We start from the raw sequence: 23,889 nt of genomic DNA, 5'->3' as shown, positions 1-23,889 counted from the left end.
TAGGTCAACACTGCAGCCCTTAACCTGAGCGCAGGAGGAATGGACCTGCAAGATGAACGTGTCTCCAGAGACACAAAAGAGAACCGGAGACGCCAGCGAGAAAGTTTTTTGCATCCATTCTGAAGTTCTTTCATTTCTTTATTAAGAACTGTGAACCCTTTTGTAACCTATTTTATGGGACACTGTGGTTGGAAGATCAAACTAAATTTTTTTTCTCTTTAAAGATCCCATGAATGGGGGGGGGGCACAACATGTCTGTTACCTTTGAAACCATCTATACTTCAAAGCTAACAGACTCCCTAAAAGTTGACAAAATTGTTTTATTTTAATAAAAACTAAAAATTATACTAATCATTTATTTTTATAAATAGTTCACCCAAAAATTAAAATGTTGGCATGGTAATACAGTAAGGCACTTACAATAGACGTGAATGAGGCCAGTCCACAAAAATAAAAGGAATATTCTGTGTTTAATACAAGTTTAATACAATTACTAATCAAGTTTAAACTTACATGTATATATATACAAACATGTATATTTAAATACAAACATGTACATAGATGTTGCTGACATTATTGTAGCACAATTTGTGCTGAATACAGTATAATGAGACTTTTGAGATGAATATGGTTTAAGTAACAAGTAATAAGCACACATGTCAGGGCATGTCAAAACATCTCCAGGATCCCAAAAATCCCTCAGACTACAGATGGGTAAGCTCAATCGACAGTGTTTGTGGCATAATATTGATTACCACAAAAATGATATTTGACATGCCCCTCCTGTTAACATAAATGTTAAAATACTCACTGTTTCCACAGTATAGCCATAAAACATCAACATTATGTGTGTAAACATGGTTTTAGTGTGATGAAATCACTTACTAACCTTTTCTGTGGAAAGTTACAGCCAATTTTACAACTTTGTTGCTATGACGCAGTAACACATTAAAACCTAAAATGACTGTAAAAACAACGATTTAAACAACCTTACAGCTCAAATAATACACACGATTCACCAGAAGAATTAATGCAAGTGCTTTTATTAAATTAGAAGCTTCACATTCTGCCTTTAAACCTTCCAGAAATTGTCCTCAGTCACTTCCATTATAAGAGCTTCAGTGTAACACAGGTTTTTGATTTTATAGAGAAAAGGAGGGACTTATTTTACAAAATATTTTTTGGCGGTAATCGACAGTATGCCACAAATGCTGTCGATTGAGCTTAACTTGTATTAAACCCTGAATATTCCTTTAAAATACACACAGTTTCAAGAATAGCCACAAGACACAAACATAATAGCCTACATGTTAACATGATTTTATTGTGATAAAATCAGGGATTTACTGGCATTACGCCGTTTACCAGATTAAAGGGTTTACTGGTGTTACGTTGCCATAATAACGTAGATGTAATATTGAATATTACTTTACACAGATAAGGTAAATAAACCTTTTTTTATCACACTAAAATCATGCTAACATGTATATTGTTTACGTCTTGTAGCTATACATTTGAAACTGTACTTGAATGCGTACGGATTGGTCCCATTGAATTCCATTGTGACTCACTGTAATAGTGGGTTTGCTTTTTTTTAAGTAAACAAGCGACGAGTCAGATAATCTTTGTGGTAATTAACATTATGCTGCAACTGCTGTTCATTGAGCTTAACTTAAATTGAATCTGTAATATTTCTTTAAGAAAGAAAGTCATATGATGACAGAGTTTTCATTTTTGTGTGATCTAAGTAGCTTTGGATAATTGCGAACGTACAACTGATCATTTACATTATTTAATACTGGAGCTGGCTTGTGAGAATTTCTTTTGTCAGTACGAGTGTCTCTGTCAGCCTTGGGGCAACTTCAGATGTGATACTGACACCGTTAGCATGCACAGGAGACTGAGCAAGCCTGAGAGACAAAAACCTGTTCCAACTTTTCTCTCAGAACCAGAGCAGAACACAAGCACCTGTCCTCACCCCTCTCTTTCTCTCTGGCTTCATTTCTGTGTGTGTGTGAGAGAGAGAGAGGATATAGTGAGCGCTATCATTTATCACCTGTGTTCTCGTCCAAAAATGTCGCTTTTGTGAGGTGACTTTCAACCGTGCTAACCTTGCCCCAAATTGCTAACAGTAACAGTTTACTTTTTATTTTTCAACACTGATCTTACTTGTCTAATATCTGTTCCTCATCTTTAACACAAAGCGAAACACTGCGTGCCGTAAGCAGACTCTCAATCCCTCCAGCCAAAGAGCTCTTGAGGGCCACTGGGGCCCCACAAAGGGTCTTGGTTTAATTAAACCATCACAAATGCGCTTAGAACAGCAATCAACATAATGATCAAAAAGGGTCTTCAAAGCCCATGGATGGTCCCCTTTGCACATATCAGAAGAAGGAGCTTGTGAATAAACAAACAGCAATGACGGTTAAAAATACGAAGCTCAAAAAAGCCAAGCACTTGCACTTTGAGGGCCGATCCTTGACTTGGACCGTGGTCAAGCATTTGTGGCGAACGAGAGGTTCCTTTCATGTTTGTTGTGACTTATTTACCAGCACGATTATCTCAAAGGCAGAAAAAATGGCACACATTTCTATCAGAAATCATTACAGACCATTTCAAATAATTTCCGCGCAGCTAATTTTATAATAGCGCAGGGAAAAATGGATTGTAACCAGATGCCACAGATCTACTCTGTGGAAAACTGGACAGAGCAATTACACAGCACAAAGTCTTTGCCTACCAGTGCTATTTCTCACACACACAAACGTTACACTAAGTGCTTCTATTGCCAAAGTGCTCCACATCAGGTTAAGACAAATACATTAGCACATTATCATACAACACGTAAGATAGACTGCAAACCAATCTTTGTTTAGAATGAAGTGATTTTATTTTCAAGACTATTAAAAAATAACCAGGAAAATTACAACATTTTGGTGTCTGTATAGCATATCATTATGTTGGACAAAGTGTTCAAAATGTGAAATAAGTGTGAAGCTTCTGTTGTAGCTACGGTAAATGTTAGTTTATGATGCAAATATTGATTAAATGTTACTAATAGTGTTTCCTTCACAACTTACTGTGTACAGATACGTCTATCATACAATCTAGAACTGGTTAATTTGAGCAAGTACATTCATGGTTATCTTTGAGATGGAATACTACAATACTTGGTTGATACTGCATGCTGCCTACTTTATTTTAAACAGTATGTGAAACAGGATGCAGTATGCAATGATAAACATTTTGTTTTGAAAATTAGTGTGCTACATTGTTGTCACATGAAAGTACTATGATGCATATTTAAGTCAGTGTGGTATCCAGTCATTATAACAAGTCACTACTGTCTTTTTCAATATTCAGTATTTTATATTATAAATATAAAATATGTATTTAATAAATATAAACAAATATTAGCATAACATTTTTAATAACTTGATTTTATAAATGTTTTATTATTAAAAATGGTATTGTCAATAACAAAACTTAATTAAAAAGAAAAATATTAAATATGTAATTATTAACAGTATACAGTATTAAATAGTTGTAATTATTCCACATTTTTATATTATCAATGTAAAATATGTGTATATTAAAATATTACAAATATTACTATAAAATATTTAATAAAACTTAAATATATAAATATTAAACATTTTGAAATATTTATTATAAATATGTCCAGAGTTTAACAATGAGTTAAAGGGACAGTTCAACCAAAAATGAAAATTCTCTCATAATTAACTGGCATACCATATGTGTATGACTTTATTCCTTCTGCAGAACACAAATTATGATTTTTTAGAAGAATATTTTAGCTCTTTAGGTAAATAAATGTAAGTAAATAAGTAAATGGGTGCCAAAAGTTTGAAGCTACGCAAATTACATAAAGGCAGCATAAAAGTAATCCATACAATTTCAGATATGATATGATAGGTGTAGGTGAGAAACAGATCAATATCTAAGTCAGTTTTTACCATAAATTCTTGTCCCTGCCCAGTAGGGGGTGATATGCATGAAGAATGTGAATCATCAAAAACAGAAGGAGAAAGTGGAAGTGAAGGAAAAAGGACTTGATATTGATCTGTTTCTCACCTACATTTATGCATATGGCAGACGCTTTTATCCAAAGCGACTTGCAGAGCCCTTCTTACAGGGACAATCCCCCGGAGCAACCTGGAGTTAAGTGCCTTGATCAAGGACACAATGGTGGTGGCTGTAGGGATCTTCTGATTACCAGTTTACCAGTACTGTGGTTTAGACCACTACACCACCACCACTCCTTGAGATATTGCTTGAGAAGGTATGATTTAACCATCAGAGTTGGATTCTAAAGCTTCAAAATGTTGGCACCCATTAATTTACATTGTAAGGATCTACAGAGCTGAGATATTCAAATAAATCTTAATTTGTCTAGCAGAAGCAAGAAAGTCAAACACATCTGGGATGGCATGAGGGTGAGTACATTATGAGAGAATATAAATTTTTGGGTGAACTACACCTTTAAGAAGTAGGTATTAAAACTGATGTCACTTATGGTTCATTTATTATACTAGAAATGTAATGTCAAGTTGAGCACATTACATTGTTGGATACAGTATCACACACAGTGTGCTCTGATTGTATACTACTAATTTATGCAAATGTCCAGTAGTAGGCCATTCAGGTATTTCAAAAATCCAGAAAATGTGCATACTATGCACAGCATTTAGTTTACATCACAGCAGCAAACCACAATTTACTACTTACTATTTCTAGTCAGAAGTAAATGATATTAAGAGAGAGACTTTCTCATTCTAGAGAGCATTTTATTGGACACAAAGTTTGTACGTGCAAGATGCATTATCAATATTTTTAGTCTGTTTTCCCAGAAGAGCAACACTGAATATTAGGCAGGTGGTTTTAATGTTGTGGCTGATCAGTGTATATATAATTTTGACTGCGGTCTCTAATTAGAATAAACAATTTTCTTACATATGTTTTATGTTGCTTTGTTACATTTTTTCACAAAGGTCTGTGAGAATCAGTGGCCTGATTGTAAGATTAATGTTAGTATGAACTAAAATGGTTTGCATATACAGAATAATATCATCATTTCCTTTCGCTCTTTAATGGACGAAAGGAGAGACCCAGCCTGCAGTGAGAGCAGCTCCTCTTGGCATTCAACCAGCCCTGAGTGAAAGAGAGAAAGAGAGGTAAAGAGAAGGAGTGATTTATGGAGAGGTAGAGAGGGGGTTCACTTGCCAAAGTCCCATTGAAACACAGTGCTCCTGGCCCCGGGCTTCACCATTCATCACCACGTACCACCACGTCACTTTGTTTATCATCACTGCTACACGCACACACAGGCCAAACAGTGTTTAAAATTCAACGGCCCTTTCGTGAGGATTCTGAAAAATGGGCGCCGTGTAATCTGTGTTTGTGAGCCTGATCTTTTTCGGAAAGATTAGTAGATGTTACCAAGGAAAGCTAAGGTGAGCATCAATATTAATAATGCTCAAACTTAAGGTTAAGGATTTGAACAAACCTCTAATCCAAAGAATTCAATTTATAATTGGTGCATAACATGCCCTACACGTTTGTGTTACAGACATAAATTATACCTTAAATTGTGAGGTTTGTTAAGGAGAGGTTTGCTATTCTATTTTTCAGAGATCAGACTTACACATTCCACCTGGCAGACCATCAAATGTTTAAAAAAAGTCCCATAGACTTACACTGAAGGAGGGACCTGAGCCACTGGCAACATAAAGCAACAGTCTGGTTTCAGAAGTAAAAATCCCATTCATTTCTCCATAGACAAACTGATTTTTGACAATAACTAATAAACCTTTAAGATCACACCTACCGTGAGCTCCGTGGTATATACTTGTATTGCCATGATGTGCTACAAGTGATGCAATCAAGTCTCCCTACATTCTTAAACTACTTTTATATTAGCATTTATCATTTTGTGATAAAAAAATAAAATCCTGTATATCATTTCTATACTTATCAAAAACTTTAAATCAATAGTTTTTATTTTTCCATCTTTAAAAAATAAAAATTATTGTTCTTTAAAATGCACAAAGTACACTTAACTACATGGCATCTGGTTACATGGCTTGTTCTAACGCTCTTCTCCATCATTTGCTTATCATTTGATGAACTGCTATATATGTTAACTGCCTGCTGTCTGTGAGTGGTAATAGTTAACGGCATTAGGTTAATACTGTAGCACTTAGTTTTGTAAATAGGGCACAATCTAATGTATAATAGACCTACTGTAATTTATACAGATCAACCGATTTGATTGTTCCCCTTCTGTCGCTCTCTCCACGTTGTGTCAGAGAAGCGACACTAGGGGTCTCTCTTGAGTGCCGATATTCACGTCTGATCTATGAAAAAAGGCCAATGAGAAGTTGGCAGCCGGTATTTGCATATCCCGCCCCCGGACATACGGGTATTTAAGCGGCGCAAATACGGGAGTTCATTCAGAAAATTTCTTTGGAGCCGATGGTCGTGCATGCAGTCTGCTGCGAGTTACACAGCAAGTTCCTGTTTAATCCTAATTAATTGGTTCCGCAGGCATGCAAACCCCCCCCTCCCCCCGGTTCCTTCCCGGACGTGCATGACGAGCTGAGCAAGCCCAGCTTCCTCGCTCCTCCGCTCTCGCTACCCTCGGTGGTAGAATGGTCCCAGACCACTCTCCCCTGCACGCCATGGCCCCCTCCTGCAAGTCCACCGGGCCAGGGCACTTCAAAATCTGCACTTGGGTAGTCCTGTTCTTGACGTGCTGCAGGAACTGCACTCAAACAGGCGATGGCAACCCTCCATGGTCCAGAAACGCAACAATGGACAGCCTGGTCGCAGTACAGGAGGCAGACAAAGCACGCTTTCTCAAAACGCCCCCGTCTCCCAGCTCCGTTCATTCGGCGACACCACTTGACGACTACGCCCAGCAGACCTCAGTGGTGAAGAAACAGATAGAGGCTATTTCACACATCTTGCCCTGCCGCAAACCTCCCGCCAGGGGCCATGCCCTGTCTGCTCGCCGAGGGCGTCCTCCTGCGGCTTTCAAGAAAGAAAGAAAGTGATGCTCCGCCTCAACTAACGAAGACAGTGGGCCCAGCTCTCAGCCCCAGTGTCGAGCTCCCCGCAGAAGTTGGACGCCCATTGTCTCACGGACCCCCTTGAGGACCCGGAAGGCTCCCAGGCGCTCCTGAGATGACCGACCCAGAGACCGAGACGGTAGCTCCGGAACTGTTAAGACCGCTCCGTTCCCCGGTGGAGGGCCGGGAGGAGAATTTTTTGTTAAATTCTTTACGCTCTATAGAGCTATTTCCTTGTTGTCTCTGGGTCACTTGGCCCGCAAATGCCGTTCTCACGGCACTGTGCTTTCAGGCCTCAACAGTCCCGGTTTCCTGGACGCGGTGTCCCCGCCTTCAGCCCCACGACTGTTCCCCGGCCGGCCGGTTCAGACGAGTCCAGAGGATGCCAAAATCAGACCTCCTCCTCAGTCACGAACCCGCCCCCTGCCGGGTGCGCGGAGCGAGGTAAGTGCTTTGAGTCTATTCTCAGCACCGGAGCCTCGGGCCGCTTCACTGCCTCCCGACGCCGCATTACCTGTTCCGCACCGCTGCGAAGCCCCTGCCGGGTACGTCCAAAATACTCGTCCCCTTGTTGCCCCTAGCACAGAGCTTAGAGGCATGGATTTCACTGCCCAGCCCGTCACGCTGGCTGTACCGGACCATTCGACTCGGTTACGCAATCCAGTTTTCCAGGCCTCCGCCCCCCTTCGTGGGCGTTCGTTTTTCCGCAGTACACGGCGAACATGCCCAGTCCTTGCGCGAAGGAATCGCCTCCCTTCTAATCAAGGACGCGATAGAGCCTGTCCCTCCAACCGAAACGAAGAAGGGTTTCTACAGCCCTTACTTCATTGTACCCAAGAAAGGCGGTGGCTTACGACCGATCTTGGACCTGCAAGTTTTCAATCGGACCCTGTCCAAACTCCCGTTCAAAATGTTCACCCAGAAACCAATTCTATCTGGCATCCGGCATCTAGATTTGTTCGCAGCGGTAGACCTGAAGGACGCGTACTTCCATGTCTCGATTCGCCCTTGACATCAACTCTTTCTACGGTTCGCGTTCGACAGCCAGGCGTATCAGTACAAAGTCCTCCCCTTCGGCCTGTCTCTGTCCCCTCGCGTCTTCACGAAAGTCGCAGAGGCACCTCTTACCCCGCTCCGAGAAGCCGGCACACGCATACTCCATTACCTCGATGACTGGCCCCCTCGCGAGAGTTACTATGTGCGCACAGAGACCAGGTGCTCCGGCACCTCAGCCATTTGGGGCTTCAGGTCAACTGGGAAAAGAGCAAGCTCACCCCAGTCCAGAGCATCTCTTTTCTCGGTTTGGAGTTAGCCTCAGTCTCAATGACAGCACGGCTCTCCAACGAGCGTGCTCAGTCGGTGCTGAAATGCCTCGATTCCCTCAAGCCAGGTACCGTGGTCCCTCTAAAATGATTCCAACAGCTCCTGGGGCATATGGCATCCTCCGCGGCACGCACAATGTGAAAGACCTCTGCTTTCTACGGGCAGGGGTACCCTTGCAGCAGGTGTCCCGACGCGTTCTGGTCACAACCGACGCCTCCAAATTGGGTTGGAGCGCCGTGTGCAACGGGCACGCAGCCACAGGCCGTTGGAACCGGGCCCCGCTGCGTTGGCACATCAACTGCCTAGAGCTGCTGGCTGTTTTCTTTGCCCTTAGGAAGTTTCTCCCGTTAATTCGAGACAAACACGTCCTAGTCAGGACAGACAGCACCACGGTCGTAGCCTACGTAAATCGCCAAGGCGGAGTATGCTCCCTCCAAATGTCGCAGCTCGCCTGTCGTCTCCTCCTTTGGAGTCAGCGGCGACTCAAGTCACTGCGCGCCACTCACATCCCCGGCAACCTCAATGTGATAGCGGACGCGCTGTCAAGACAAAGCTTGCCCGGTGGAGAGTGGAGGCTCCACCCCAGTTGGTCCAGCTGATCTGGGACCGGTTCGGCAAGGCCCAGGTAGACCTGTTTGCCTCCCAAGAAACCTCCCACTGCCCGCTCTGGTATGCCCGGACAGAGGCTCCCCTCGGGGCAGATGCGTTGGCACACAGCTGGCCCGCGGGGCTATGCAAGTACGCATTTCCCCCAGTGAGCCTTCTTGCACAGGTGCTATGCAAGGTCAGGGAGGACGAAGAGCAAGTCATTCTGGTGGCCCCCTACTGGCCCACCCGGACTTGGTTCTCGGACCTCACGCTCCTCGCAACAGCCCCTCCCTGGCGAATTCCCCTGAGGAAGGACCTTCTTTCTCAGGGACGGGGCACGCTCTGGCACCCGCACCCAGACCTCTGGAACCTCCACGTCTGGCCCCTGGATGGGATGAGGAAGATCTATCCGGCCTACCACCGACCGTCATAGATACTGTCAACCAAGCCAGAGCCCCCTCAACCAGGCATCTTTACGCCCTAAAGTGGCGTATGTTCGCGAACTGGTGTTCTTCCCGAGCTGAAGACCCGCAGAAGTGCGCGGTTAGGTCAGTGCTCGTGTTTCTTCAGGAGAGGCTGGAGAGGAGGCTGTCCCCCTCCACCCTCAAGGTGTATGTCGCTGCCATCGCGGCTCACCATGACACGATAGACAGCAAGTCTCTTGGTAAGCACGACTTAATTGTCAGGTTCCTCAAAGGTTAAAGGTAAAACTTATTCCCCTCCTGGGATCTCTCGATCGTCCTCACGGGCCTCCAGAGACCCCCCTTCGAGCCGCTAGATTCAGCTGGACTCAGGGCCCTCTCTCTCAAGACCGCCCTGCTGATCGCGCTCACCTCCATCAAGAGGGTCTGGGACCTGCAAGCATTCTCTGTTAGCGACACTTGCCTGGAGTTCGGTCTGGCAGACACATACGTGATCCTAAGACCGCGACCGGGCTATGTGCCCAAGGTTCCTACCACAGCCTGCAGAGATCAGGTAGTGAACCTGCAAGCGCTGCCCCGGGAGGAGGCAGACCCAACCCTTTCGTTGTTGTGTCCAGTACGTGCTTTGCGTATCTATCTGGACCGCACGCAGAGCACTGGACGCTCTGAGCAGCTCTTTGTCTGCTTCGGGGGACAGGGAACGCTGTCTCCATACAGAGGCTTGCCCACTGGGTTGTCGACGCCATTTCATTGGCTTATCACACCCAGGCCGTGCCCCCCACCTTGCGGGTCCGAGCTCACTCCACTAGGGGTGTTGCGTCCTCATGAGCACTGGCCAGGGGCACCTCCCTAGCAGACATCTGCAGAGCAGCAGGGTGGGCAACACCTAACACTTTCTCTAGGTTTTACAATCTCCGTGTTGAGTCAGTATCCTCCCGTGTTTTCTCAGGTCCGAGCCCGTAGAACTCCGTAACACGCCGACGTTCTGACCGGGTGAATTGCTTGCGCCTAGCGCCCTTTCCCTCAGTTGAGGTAAAATAGTGCGCCTTCGTTCCCAGGAGACCCCATCTTCGGGTCGCTGGTTGACTCCTCCCTAGCCCTTTTGGGTCTGCAGTTCAGCGGAGGAACTCTCCGACCCAAGCCACTACGGGTACCCGAAGGCTACCCTGTACTGGAATAGGCCTCCTGCTCGGACTCCCCCTGTGTGTAATTCCACGGTACTGTCCCCTCATGAGCGGACCCCCGTGTCTCCCTTAGGCAGTTACAGCTGCCTCGGTCGCTGTGCTGTATGCTTCCCCCCTCTACGAGGCTGGATCTACCACCGCACCAACTTTTCCACATAGGTCCTAACAGGCCATGTGATGCATTTGCCCCTCCTTGCCTCCCCTGCCGGATATGTGTGGCCTCTGCAGGGTCTTCTCCCCCTGAAAGAGGGCTAAGACCCCCTTCCCTCAATGCGTGTAAGGGCCCCGGCCGTAGTTGCTCTATGCGAGAAACAGAGAGAAAAGAGGCCCAGCCAGGCTGGCCCTTTCCCAGGTTGGCGGCCATTACCTTGTTCCCCCCTCCAGGGTAACGAAAAGGATTCTGATAGCTTGAATGGGGCATTGGGGAAGGGTACGTGCAGTCTGATACAGTTGGTCATCCTGCACGTAAGAATACCTGCTCGCTCCTGTATCAGCAGTTCACGTACACGGCTCAGCGCATGGCACTTGAGAGAGCGACAGAAGGGGAACGTCTAGGTTACGTATGTAACCTCCGTTCCCCGATGGAGGAACGAGACGTTGTGTCTTCCCCGCCACATCGCTGAGCCGAGCCGAGCCACTGTTCTGGCCGGACCATTTCCGGCTCCTCAGAAAAATCCTGAATGAACTCACGTATTTGCGCCGCTTAAATACCCGTATGTCCGGGGGCGGGATATGCAAATACCGGCTGCCAACTTCTCATTGGCCTTTTTTCATAGATCAGAGGTGAATATCGGCGCTCAAGAGAGACCCCTAGTGTCGCTTCTCTGACACAACGTCTCGTTCCCTCCATCGGGGAATGGAGGTTACATACGTAACCTAGACGTTTTGCTGATTAATTTGCACAAATATTTCTTTTTAAAACTATCTGCAAAAATGAGTGATGATAGTTAGCCGATAGTTTATTTAGCCAGCATTAGAGGGCTTAGGAGTATGACTGCAGATTTGGAGGTAAAAAATAAATAATCACTGACACCTCTTGGGGATTTGCTATATATACACCAATCAGCCACAACATTAAAACTAACACTTGTCTAATATTGTGTAGGTCCCCCTCGTGCTGCCAAAACTGCGGCAACGCTCATCTCAGAATAGCATTCTGAGATGCTATTTTTCCCACCACAATTCTAGACCTGCTATCTGAGTTACCATAGACTTTGTCACTCAAACCAGTCCGTCTTTCACCAACAATCATACATGTGATTATCTAATCAGCCAATCATGTGGCAGCAGTGCAGTGCAAAAAATCATACAGATACGGGTCAGGAGCTTCGGTTAATGTTCACATCAACCATCAGAATGGGGAAAAAATGTATCTCGGTGATTTGGATTGTAGCATGATTTTCTCCACATGTACAGTAAGTGCTACTTTTACAACTTTCATGTCAGCAACAGTGGTCTCAATGTGAAAGTGACAAAGAATAGAAATTAAATATAACATGTTCTGAGGAGTGCCAACCCTTCTACCTTATGTAACTATTATTATTTCTGAACTGAGTATTTCAATTCACAGGAGTACTTTGCGGTATTCACGCATTAATGTGTGTGTTGGGGTGGATTCTTTTCCAGACACATTAATAAAATATGGTCGGAGGCCAGGTGCACATTGAATCTCTTTAAGAGAGCCTGGGGGCATCTTTTCATCGTCTCCTCCCAGCAGCACTGCATGCGTGTGTGTGTGTTTGTGGCCGCCACCTGCTATACCAACACACGCACCTGAATGGAATACACAAGCTACGCTCCAGAAATAGTGCCCACACACACCACGACATCGCAGCTCGCACACACCTGCATATCTTTGTGTCATGGAAAAAGAGAAAACAAACACTGTCTTATGATGAATTACACACTTAGCCACTGTAACAGCTCTTTTACACGAGCATATACACCACAAGCCGTAAATATGAACTTCATACATGTACAGTTAAGCTCCTAATTAAGTCATTAATTAAACTAGAAGTGTTGTGATGCTGATACGCCACCAGTCTGAGCCAACATGGGTGTAAATTTAACTAACGAGCTTTCGGTCTGCATTAAAACGTCATGGTGGCACATGATTTCCATACACTTGGCAGCGTATCTATGAATCAGCTGCAGTTTACTACATTATTCCTGTTAGAACTTAGTCTACACGTTATACCATGTCCAAACAAGGCGTGAATATATAAAGTGCAGAGCTTTGTCCTAAAAAGCTGCAAACACAACATTTGACGAGACATTTTGTCAGCCGCTAGGTTTCCATTTTTGTAGTTTCATGCTGGGTAGCTCCACCCACTACCAAATCCCATTGGTCCAAAATCTGACTCCAAAGAGCAATTTATTACACATCAAATGTGTTCTGATTGGCTGGGATTGGGTGCGTTCCATTCTGAAGTGATCATCCCTATGGCCTTTTCCTTTGAAAGACTTCATTTATGCCATTTGACATATATAATTGGTAACTAGTGGCAATGTTAATTCCAGATATCTATAATGTTATTATAACTAGTCAGAAAGCTTTTTAAGATAACTTTAATTAATTTTAAGTTTATTGATATCTGAAATCTATTTCAAGTAATATTTCTGTAATATCAAATCTGCCATGTTTAATTGTTTTTGAGCTATCAAAAATTAGCATTTTTACTAATGATTCAATGATTGATATCAGAAATGATCATTTGTATGATCAATAGTAAGAAGTGCATAGCTGATATGTGAAATTGGAATTTTAACTAGTAAGAAATTAATTATAGATAGGTTACTGTGTTTTAAACAGGAATTAATTTCCACTAGTTTCATTGTGAAATTCTATTAGTGAAAATGCAGCTACAGATATAACAAATAACGGCTTTAAGTTGTTGATATTCCATCTTTATATAATTTTTTTTTTATTTTCTGTAGTAATTGTCTTTTTTTTAATATCAATAATTAATGTTTAATTTATACTAGTGCAAATGTCATTACTGATATAATTTTTTTTCACAGTTAGCATTTTAACTAGTGAAAACTAAATTATAGATATATATAATTCATATCCTGCACAAACCTTTTGGGAAAGTCACGGCACACTTTTTACAATTAATAAAATCCCATTGTCCTACATAACCATCGTTGATAGTTTCCTTTTCATGAACTTCCATGTTTTCTGGCCATTTTAGTTGCGCGTTTATTCGTAATGTTTGAAATTCAGCTATGCAAAAAACGCAAGACAGGTAGGTATGGTAATGAGATCACAGGTGGCAAGAGTGCTAATTGGGTAATGAATAAAACAAATCTTTTTTTTATTTTTAGATTTGTTCTTGCAAATTAAATATTTTTTGTCTATTTATTTACATGGCTCCAGACAAACATTTAAAAGTGGTAGCACTGGTGTTAAATTCTACAAATGGTCGCACCGGTCCAACTGAAAGAAAATTTGTTTTCTTTCATGGTTTCTTTTTATCAGGATCTTGATGATTAAAATAAAGTCATCTGAAGACAGAAGAAAGCCAAGAAAAAGAAAGCCTTTTTCTACATTCAGAGGGCATTAGAAAAGATTTTACACAGAAGGAAAGTGCCATTGTATCCATAGTTTCAACTGTGGCATTAGAGAATGCAAAAAGTCAGAGTAACCAAAAAGTAAAAGCATATTTAGCAGTAACCATAAAACAAATTATGGCTTTGGTGGTTATGGTGTTTTTTTATAAGAAAAACACATTCTGAAATTAAACCACATTCTCTCACTGCTATATTGATATAAGTTCATGGTAAATATTTGTTTACATTTCTGTGATGTGTGGATTGAAACCTTACAATTTCTGTCTTTTCATTGTGCAGATTTCTCCTTTATTCCTTTTCAATGCTGTTTAGAATGTTGGGGCCGTTTAATAAAACTTTAAACTGGTTTAAACATAGACACATTATGGGCTATCATAGAGGTTTTAAACAAATAATAAAAATAATAATCACAGTGGTTGGGAAACACTGGTCAAAACGTCACAAGGGCTTGCGATACACTTGCGATTTAGATGGGCTGTTTAAATGTAATGCTGCAGGTGGTAAACATAAAAGACACAAGCATGGGACTAACCTTTCTCTTTAAGGATTTTCTTCATGTTGACGCCAGTGTCTCGTTCTCCATCAGTCGGGTTCAGAACTTTAAACATGGGTTAAAGGAGAGTGCATCCATTAAAAAAGTGTATGTATACTCGTATATGTTTGTGTTAATTTGCATTACATTGCTTCATGTGGCAGGTGCTGTCGCACCAGTGCAGATTATAGTTTGTGAACAGGTAGTTAATGAGAAAAATCATTATGTCTATGGAATGTCCTCATAATGATAGGTAGACCAACATTATGTGTGTGTGTATACTGACCCAGGCGTTCAGGGCTCTGTGTGTGTGGGTTCGGGGAGCTGGACACACTACTGCTGGGATGAGAGGAGGGCTGTGATCCAGGGCGAGGAGCATCCTCCAAAGAAGGAGCTGGAGACGGACTGTCCTGCACACACTCCTAAAACATACAAACATTCTGCTCACATATTCAGTTTACACAGTGATTTGAACAATTGTGATCTTCAGGAGTTTTTTTTAGTAAAATCAGAGTAAAATCACAAATGAGGTATACCATACTTAATATCTCAACTGATTCTCAAAGACAGCTATAAGATTACATAGAAAGGTGTTCACTGCTTCTTGAATGTTTCTCGTAAGGAAAATATCCCAATAATCTAAAATGTGATTCCTCTAGAGTTTCAGAAAAGATCAATCCTGTGCTCAGATTTGCCAAGATACCAAAGTCTGCAATCAAATGTAAGAGATTTCAAAATGAACTCATATAAATATGAACCCATTTTTATTTCTCCCACTGAATGTCAGGAGAAACATCTGAGACAACGTTGCTACTTGAAACATACAGAACTGGATGTGAGATGTTTCCTCATAGTACACAAAACATAGATGAGGGTTTTTGTTTTAGTGCTGAAATTATATTTTGAGTGTGTGTCTGTGTATGTGCATGACAGTGAATGAGTGCGTTTGTGTACTTATCGTAGTGTTGGGACAAAATTGTCTCAAAGTGAGCTAATTATGACAAAACCTTCCTTTAGGGACATTCAGAGATGTCCTTATTTGGAAATAACTATACATTTTGTTTTCTTTTTTTCTAAAAAGGCCAAAAATATACACATATATTTTACAGTGTGGGTTTGGCGTATAGTAATTATAATTAGCTTTATATAAAACAATAGATGCATATGGCATGTCCACATTTAGACAGCAAAGTTAATCTGCATGTGTACTGTATGCCCTGGGCTATTCCTGCATCTTATATAACCACACACAAGTTTCCTCGTCATAGAGTAAATTTACTTGAGCTTCTCACACTCTCTTCTCAGGGGGAACATGGCAGAGATATAACAGCTAATGTTTGTCTTAAACTCTGCATCTAATATTCCCTAATACGCACTCTACATGGACCCAACACACAACATTTATTCTGTTATTGCTCCTCTGGGTATTTCAAATCAAACTCTCTCTTGTAGAAATTAAGATGCTTATGGTATACGGCTCACTCTCTCAGGTGTTAAATGTCTTGTGAGTGAGGCAGACGTGTATCTAACGTGTCACTAGAGCAAGACAGCAATCTGAGAGGATGTGCAATTCTCTGAATGATTTGATGTGCGCACGTTCAAAATTAGCTGACCCTGATACTGTCTGCATGACAGGTCTGAGGGTGTATTAGTTTGCCTGTAAAAGAGTCATAGGCTTTGTTCACAACATGGTTATAGATTTGAATTTTTGTTTTTATTTAATTGTCACTTTGTCCTTTCAATTTAGTTGGATTTTCATTAGTTTTAACCCTATGACCTACAGTTTGAGCAGTTGCAGTTTATTTTGACCTCTTTCAATGTTTTTTAGTTTTAGTTTTTCAATTGATTTAGTCTTTTAAGTTTAGGTTTCTATTTTCGTGACTGCGCTAGGCTCAGTGCAACGTGCAAAGACTATTTCTATTAATTCAAAATGCAAATTTTGTGCCAGCTCAAGTGGTAGGGTGGGAGTGTTTAAGCTATCTGTGGGTGTTTGCGCACAACCTGTGTGTGTTTTGTATGTTAATAAAGTGGCACAAAGTGCTATTTCCTATTTTCCTAATAAATAGGTCATTATGATAATACGTTTCAATACCACATGTTTTTACCCAAAGTCTATAATCAGTTCATACTATTTGCAGTTTTGGAGAATTCACCAGCAGGTGGTAATAAAGTTCATGCCAAACTCTGTCAGGGACATCATTTTATGTTCCACTAGATTTTCAATCGCTGTTTTTGCCATTTTATGAAACAAAACCGTATCAGATTTGTGTTTCTATAGGTGATGGTTTATTTTTCAATGACTGAAAATTGTATTTAGGATCTGTAATTTCTATTGGTATTCTATTTCCACCTCTTGTCGTATAGTGATTTTTAAGTCATTGCAAAAGGGGCTGGTAAAAGAAGTTGGAGTGGGCAAAACATGTTATCGTGTTTCAATAAATTAATTACATTTTTAAAGCAAAATTGGGCAGTAGAAGTGAAGTGCGTGCAAAAAACAAAAAAAGAAGAAAAAAGCAATCTCTCGAGCCACAGCCTAGCCTGGAAGACTGATACAATCACTGTTAAAACTAGCCAGGATTTGTGTCTGTAAATCAATTTGATTAATAACTCTTACATTCTCTATAATTTAACATAGCCTACGTACAAGTCTTGATAAGAACATTTTCCAAATGTATAAAAGGAGTGTGTCACCAGAAATATGCCAGACGTTACACAAGGACGAAGTTAATGCACAAAAGAATATGAAAGAATGAATTAATTGCATAAAGCCCATTTACACTACCAACTTCGTATGATTGTGCTATCTTTTGTTTATATCGCAAGTGCTTGACAGGAAATGGACTATATAATAGGACTCAGATGGTGCAATAACCGAGGAAGAATTACATTAAATTAAGTTGCACTTGACTCAGCCCATTAGGGCTTTGTGCATACAATTTTGCCAAATCCACTTGCGCCTATACTTACTGCATGCTTACACGAAAATACCAAAACTTAATGGGCATGTCCACTGGCATATGACACATTGCATAGCTCTGTGCTTAGCACAACAGGGCACTTAGTATTTAAGAGCAGTCAAAGTTCATGTGTTAACTGATATTATTTTAATGTTTTATGCTGTTAAAGGAATAGTTCACGTTAAAATGTACATTTCGACATTCTTTTAGTCACTTAACCTGTCACTAAAATAAAAAAATTAAAAAAATTAAAATAATTATTTACATTTCTTGTTGCATTTAAATCTGTTTTGTATACTATTCTGATGATAGTGAAACTTTGTAATATGGCACTTTTTGTACCACTGTCTCCCTAAGATGATTCGCTGATGTTTTTTCCTCTTTTGTAAGTCGCTTTGGATAAAATTTTTTGGATAAAAAAATGAATAAATGTAAATGTAAATGTAAATGTAACCCTCATTTCATTCCAAACCTGTAAGACTTTCTTTCTTCTGTTAAACACGAGGAGAAATTTTGCAAGAATGTTGACGCAGCTCTTTTTTTTCTTTTCTTCATTACAATGAAAGTGAATGGTGACTGAGGCTGTCAGTCTCTAAAATTCTGCCTCACATCTTTTGTGTTTCACAGAATAGATATAGGCATACAGGTTATGATGACAGAATTGTCCTTTCTGTGTGCACTATCCCTTTAAATTTCTCAGGGCCATCTAGTGTTACCACTATCTTGTGTCATTTTCATGTTTAATGGAGGACGGTTGTAAAGGTTGTCATTTGAAAATATACTTTCTAAAATATACTAAATTAATTTGTGGTCATTTGTATTTTACTTAGTTTGGAAGTCATGACAATATATTAAGTTTTAGTTTTTTAGTATGTATTTTAGTTAATGGAAATGTTTTTATAAAAAAATTTCCATCCCCTCTTTCCACACTGACAGCTACTTTCAGTTGTTGAATGAGCAAGTCTCTTGGCATCATGCTGGTGTTTGCATTACTATAGCAACTGATGTAGATACACCGGATATTGACTACTCTGTCTGATCAAACTTATCCGATTTCATCATTTACTAAATGAACAGTCAGTTGTAAAAAGATCAGATTTGAAAAACAATTAAGATTTGTGTGCAGTGCAAACAAATCCATAATAAATTAGTGAAAATGACACTTGTGTCTTTTCTGCCACTAAAGCCACAGGTTTTCCAACCAAAATTTATGGTTGTGTGTGTTACCTTGATGACAGACTGGCCCGCTCTGGACAGGGGGCTGTGCATCTGAGCGGCTGCGGCCATGCTGGCGATGGTATTCAGGTGGTTCATCTGGTTCATCGCCATGGCAACAGAGGCAGGTGGCAGACTGACGGGCAGCAGGGGGTGGGGCATCATCATAAATGGCATGTCCAGCCCTGAAAGAGACAGACAGAAGGAAAGACACTTTTATTATTCTGTTTATATGGTAGTTAGGAGGTGAATCTCACCAAAACAGTCAAAAACGGATCATAATTTCACCCCAAAATCAAAAGAATAAATAATATTTTGTATAAAGAAAAATAAACCTATTTTAGGACCATTAAAATGTTTATTTAAAGCACATTTCCTCCATAGCGAAAAAATTATGTTTATTTAAAGCTGAAGTGTGTAACTTTTTATATATTAAAATACTTTCTCTTATCCCAGCTTAATATGTAAAGACAACTAGAAGTATGCAATTTGTAAGTTAATGTTTTCAAACACTGTAAACACTGTGTCTCTGTGGCACTATAAAACATTCCTTGTTTGTTTTGAACAACCTATCCAGTCTGACACTAGGACATTGACTCAACCAATGGCATGAGTTGGGGCAGGACTATATGTTTATTGGATCAACAGAAGGTGGTGTATTTGAAAGTCTGTTTAAAAACAACTTTTGGTGACGCTAATCACACAGAAATGACAAACTTCATCTTTAAAATATAAAACTACATTTGTAGTTGTGTTGTCAAAAATACCGGTACCCCGGCACCAAGTTGATACTCAAACAAAAAATTATTTACGATACCAGAATTTCTGGAGGTACCAGGTCTACCCGGTACCCATGCAGAGTCGGAACTTTCGAACGCTCACAACAAGAAAAAAGATGACGACAAGCAAAGCTGCTGCTGCTGCAGAGTCTCAACTGAATCTTGTCGAAAAGAAAAGTGGGAAAAAGCCAGGTTTGGAAATTCATAGGTTAGATCATAGATCAGCAAAAACCTATTTGTAAACGCTGCTTTTGCAATTTTCTGACGAAAGGAGGAAACACATCAAACTTAATAAAGCACATGAAAGACAAACACCCGGATTTATTCAAGCAACTAAAGCATATTATCATTTGCATTAGGGCTCCATTAAATTAATTACAATTATAATTTAATAGTTATAAATATATATTAATATTATTATTTAATATTATTTATCAGTTATACTGTATAATAGTTTAGGGGAGTAATTAACCAATAATATCACTTTTCACAATCTAATCAAACACCAGGGATACATTTCTCACTAAATATTCTGCAGTCAATCTACAAATATATAAATAGTCACATTGCGGAAATTAAAAGCATTGTGAATGCCATTTCATGTTGTCTTTAAACACACACACAAAGAAATGCATGAACGAAGGATAAAGCAGATTGGAGAACAGACAAATCCTTGAGCAGGACAATACAACACTAGCATGACATTTGCAGATGATAAATCGGACAGCACTGAATCAACGCACCTGGTTCTAAAATGAATGAGTGAATGTGATTAATGAATGACTCACGGTTAGCCAGGAGATGGCTCTGCTGTAGGGAAGAGAGATGAGACCCTGACAGGCCGTGCTGAGTGGAGAAGCCAGCATGAGCCAGACCATGCTGGGCTGCAGAGGAAGGGGGGGACTGGAGTTTCTCTTTATCCCAAGACGACTCACTACCGCCTGGGGACAGCAGAGACATAGAGAGGGGAGACTGAGTGGAAGAGAGCCTGGATGTCTATAAAGAGCCTGAACTCCACAGTTTTCCAGTATGTTGCAATGTGTAATCAGAAGACCAGATCAGAGTAGAATATGGACAAAATCCATTAGAGGTATGGACAAGACAACAGGATTTTCCATGCTCTTTTAATATAAAACGCTTGATGTACGAAGAAGACATACTCTAATTTTCAGAAATCCAATTCTTCATAGTTCATAGTAAAATGATGACTGAGGCTGTCATTCAGGCCAATATCTTTGAGTTTGGAACTATCCCTTTAAAGGGTTAATCCTGCTGCCAATCACTCTGCGATCGTCCCAGAGCAGGTGACATCTGGGAATTAATCACTGGAATGAAATGCAGCAGAAAAGCTCGTCGTGAGGTGCCATAAAACAACTTAAGTTGAATTAGCTGAGAGAAGAGTGAGACAGAGTGAGCGAGCGCAAAGCGGAGGAGAGGAAATCATTGTCTAATTCTGCCTAATAAGCAACGGAGGTCCTACGAGTGATCCAGCAGATGGTGTTTTTGCAACAGATTGCAGTGAGTGATTCTTTTAATAATAATGCGAATTAAAATCTCTCTCTGTAGAATGCGGGGGCACTGTTCATCAGGGAGCCATTTGAATGAGCGGGAGAAAACAGCCCGATAAAGTAATGCTTGTGCCCAAACACCTGAGGCCGAACTGGAGCACATGCATACGTGTTTGTGTGTGATGAGTGGGGCGACTGATGAAACATAAAACGATGAGGGAGAACCAGGCATTCATGACATCTGATATCAGTAAACAATCCATCAGCAATACACATCCTATGTAATGAAGTCATAATAGCATGTGAACTGCTTTAGAATGAATTGTGAAAGCCATCACTGCATAATGATGCATAAATATCACTTTAATCAGTTCGAGTCTCCCTTGAACATGATGGAAAAATGTAACCATAAACTGAACAATATTCCATACCGTATGTCTGTAAAATGCTTTGTAATCTTCTTCTAGAATGTATTCTTATATTTTATAAATATTCCCACAAGTACAGTTGTTCCATAAAGATGCAGTAAAACATTTATTGTTTATGTTTCAAGGCACTGTAAAAGACTTTTAAATAAAAAGTTAAATAATAAACATTTTCTTTTCACAATTTTATCATTGATATCTTCATCTTTCTATTTTGTCCATATATTTACAGTATTCTTCTTCTTCTTCTTCTTCTTCTTATTATTATTATAGGATAGTTATAGCTAAACTAGTACAGTATGATGCCAAGGTCATGGGTTCTATTTCACTGAATTATTATTTATTCCATTCTGCTTATTATTATTATTTAGTGTTCCTATAATCTATTATTATTATTATATATATTATTATTATTACGATTACTATTACTACTACTACTTCTATTATTATTATTATTATTATTAGAGGTTGACCAATCAGATTTTGCCAATACCGATAACTAAGATGGAGGATTTGTTAAATGTTAAAACATTTTCTTAGTGTGACAGGCACAGACAGAGGCCATAATTGAGTAAAATCCCAGATGCGTGTTTTTTCTTTGCATCCAAAATCGAAATAATAACAAGAAAAATAAAATAAAGATTTGATGCATAATGTGGGAATTTCATCTATAAACAAGCCCAAAATACACAAGGGACTCTTATTTTGAAATGTATGTGCATACAGCTCACACAAACGCAAAAGGGAAACAAAAAATGCACTCTTACAATAATCTACAATGTATTACAATAGAAATACTTAAAGTAAACCTAGTCATATTGGCTAAAATATACTGTATGAGCAGTAATTCATCAACAGTAGATCATCATTCATTAATAGTAGATCATCAACGATCGCTTGTCAAATGTCCAGAATTCCGGTATTATAAAATACGTTTTTTTTTTCCTTTTCTATAGCGACGCTATTAGTCAAAATCTAAATACATTTAACAATAAATAAAAGTTATAGAATTAAATGTTCAATAATATCCTTTTCATTTTTTTTTCAAACATTTCATATTAATTATCGTGTTTTAGTCCATAAACAGTGATTGTGATGGAGACTTGGCTCTATTTGTACATTTTCACAAAATTAAGCCTTTTATGACCTTTATATTCATCAGATGAAGAGTTTTGGCCACAGAGGAACATGAAGGAAAAAAACCAAACTATCAGCAATTATCTGCATGGAATTTGACAGATAACCGATCCAAAAAATCGACACAGATTAATCTGTAAATCGATATATTGGTCGACCTTTAATTATTATTATTATTTATTGTTCCTGTAGCTCAGCTGGTAGAGCATGATGCTAGCAATGCTAAGGTTATGGGATCAATTACCTGGGAACACACATACTGACATAATGTATATTTCTTTAAATAACTGAATAACAGTGTAGATGGATGCAAAAAAGGTTTGCTTAATCCCCTTAAATGTGTGTACATGTGTTTATGCAGTATGTGCAATATATACTGTATAATGTCAATAACTGCTTTTGAAAATGTAAGGCTTGTTTTGTTTTTTAACCATGGCAATAAAGCCACTTGAATTATAGACAAAAGTTTTTGCATTGCAAATTCCACCTAGCCTATATTTGCTCTTGTCTAATATAATTAATTTCTGAACATACAGTAAATGCAGATCTCAAAGGTCCTGTGTTTTAGTCTAGGTGTCAACGCTATCAGCAAACAGCCTCCAGAACAGACATGTTTCAGAGAGATGAACACATCTCTACACGTCTAAATCGGCATTTCTCTGTTGTATTACATACAGTATACAATAATTCACAGATCTGACCTCCGTGACAGGCTAACTGCAGTAGAAGTTGGATGTCTGTGTGAATATGAGTGTGCATGCAGTATATTAGAGAGAGTGCAGAGCTGAACTATACACAGCTCTGGTGCTGATGGCCCATTTGGGTTCGGCCCAAGAGCTCCTCTTGAATTGGCTGCTAAAGTAATTAGCCTAAAAGTGATGCTAGCCAGGAGAGAGAGAGAGTCTGTATCTCTGTCCTGTCCAGCCGTCAGTCATGCTTTCCAAATATGTCCATCACTGCGCTGCTCCTTAACCACACGCTGACAGAGATGCTTAACTCCATAATTTTATAAAGTCTGCCGTAATTATGACACACATGCATGGGCACATACATGGAAACACTATTACCCATACACAATACAACGCTTCCCCCAATTTTAACACAATTAGATAAACAACTTCATAAAACGGATTCGTATGCTTCAAAAATCTAAGT

The 23,889-nt window shown here is 40.2% G+C and overlaps 1 protein-coding gene across 4 annotated transcripts in view; it reads right to left on the bottom strand.

Annotated features, from left to right (window-relative positions):
* dacha (dachshund a) overlaps positions 1–23,889 on the bottom strand; it is a 237,294-nt gene that overhangs the window by 33,108 nt on the left and 180,297 nt on the right. For 2 of the 4 annotated variants that reach the window (XM_052100107.1, XM_052100106.1), the window contains exons 4-7: positions 20,453–20,605; positions 18,898–19,070; positions 15,000–15,135; positions 14,714–14,779 (exon numbers count right to left, since the gene is read on the bottom strand). In XM_052100107.1, coding sequence (XP_051956067.1) covers positions 14,714–14,779; positions 15,000–15,135; positions 18,898–19,070; positions 20,453–20,605 — 528 coding nt within the window. The remainder of the gene's footprint in view (positions 1–14,713; positions 14,780–14,999; positions 15,136–18,897; positions 19,071–20,452; positions 20,606–23,889) is intronic. The other 2 variants (XM_052100109.1, XM_052100108.1) reach the window with 1 other exon arrangement.

The sequence above is a fragment of the Xyrauchen texanus genome, chromosome 31, assembly GCF_025860055.1.
Source record: "Xyrauchen texanus isolate HMW12.3.18 chromosome 31, RBS_HiC_50CHRs, whole genome shotgun sequence".
Classification (NCBI taxonomy): domain Eukaryota; kingdom Metazoa; phylum Chordata; class Actinopteri; order Cypriniformes; family Catostomidae; genus Xyrauchen; species Xyrauchen texanus.
Note: the sequence above shows the minus strand (reverse complement) of the source record. Positions and strands in the feature narration are given on the sequence as shown.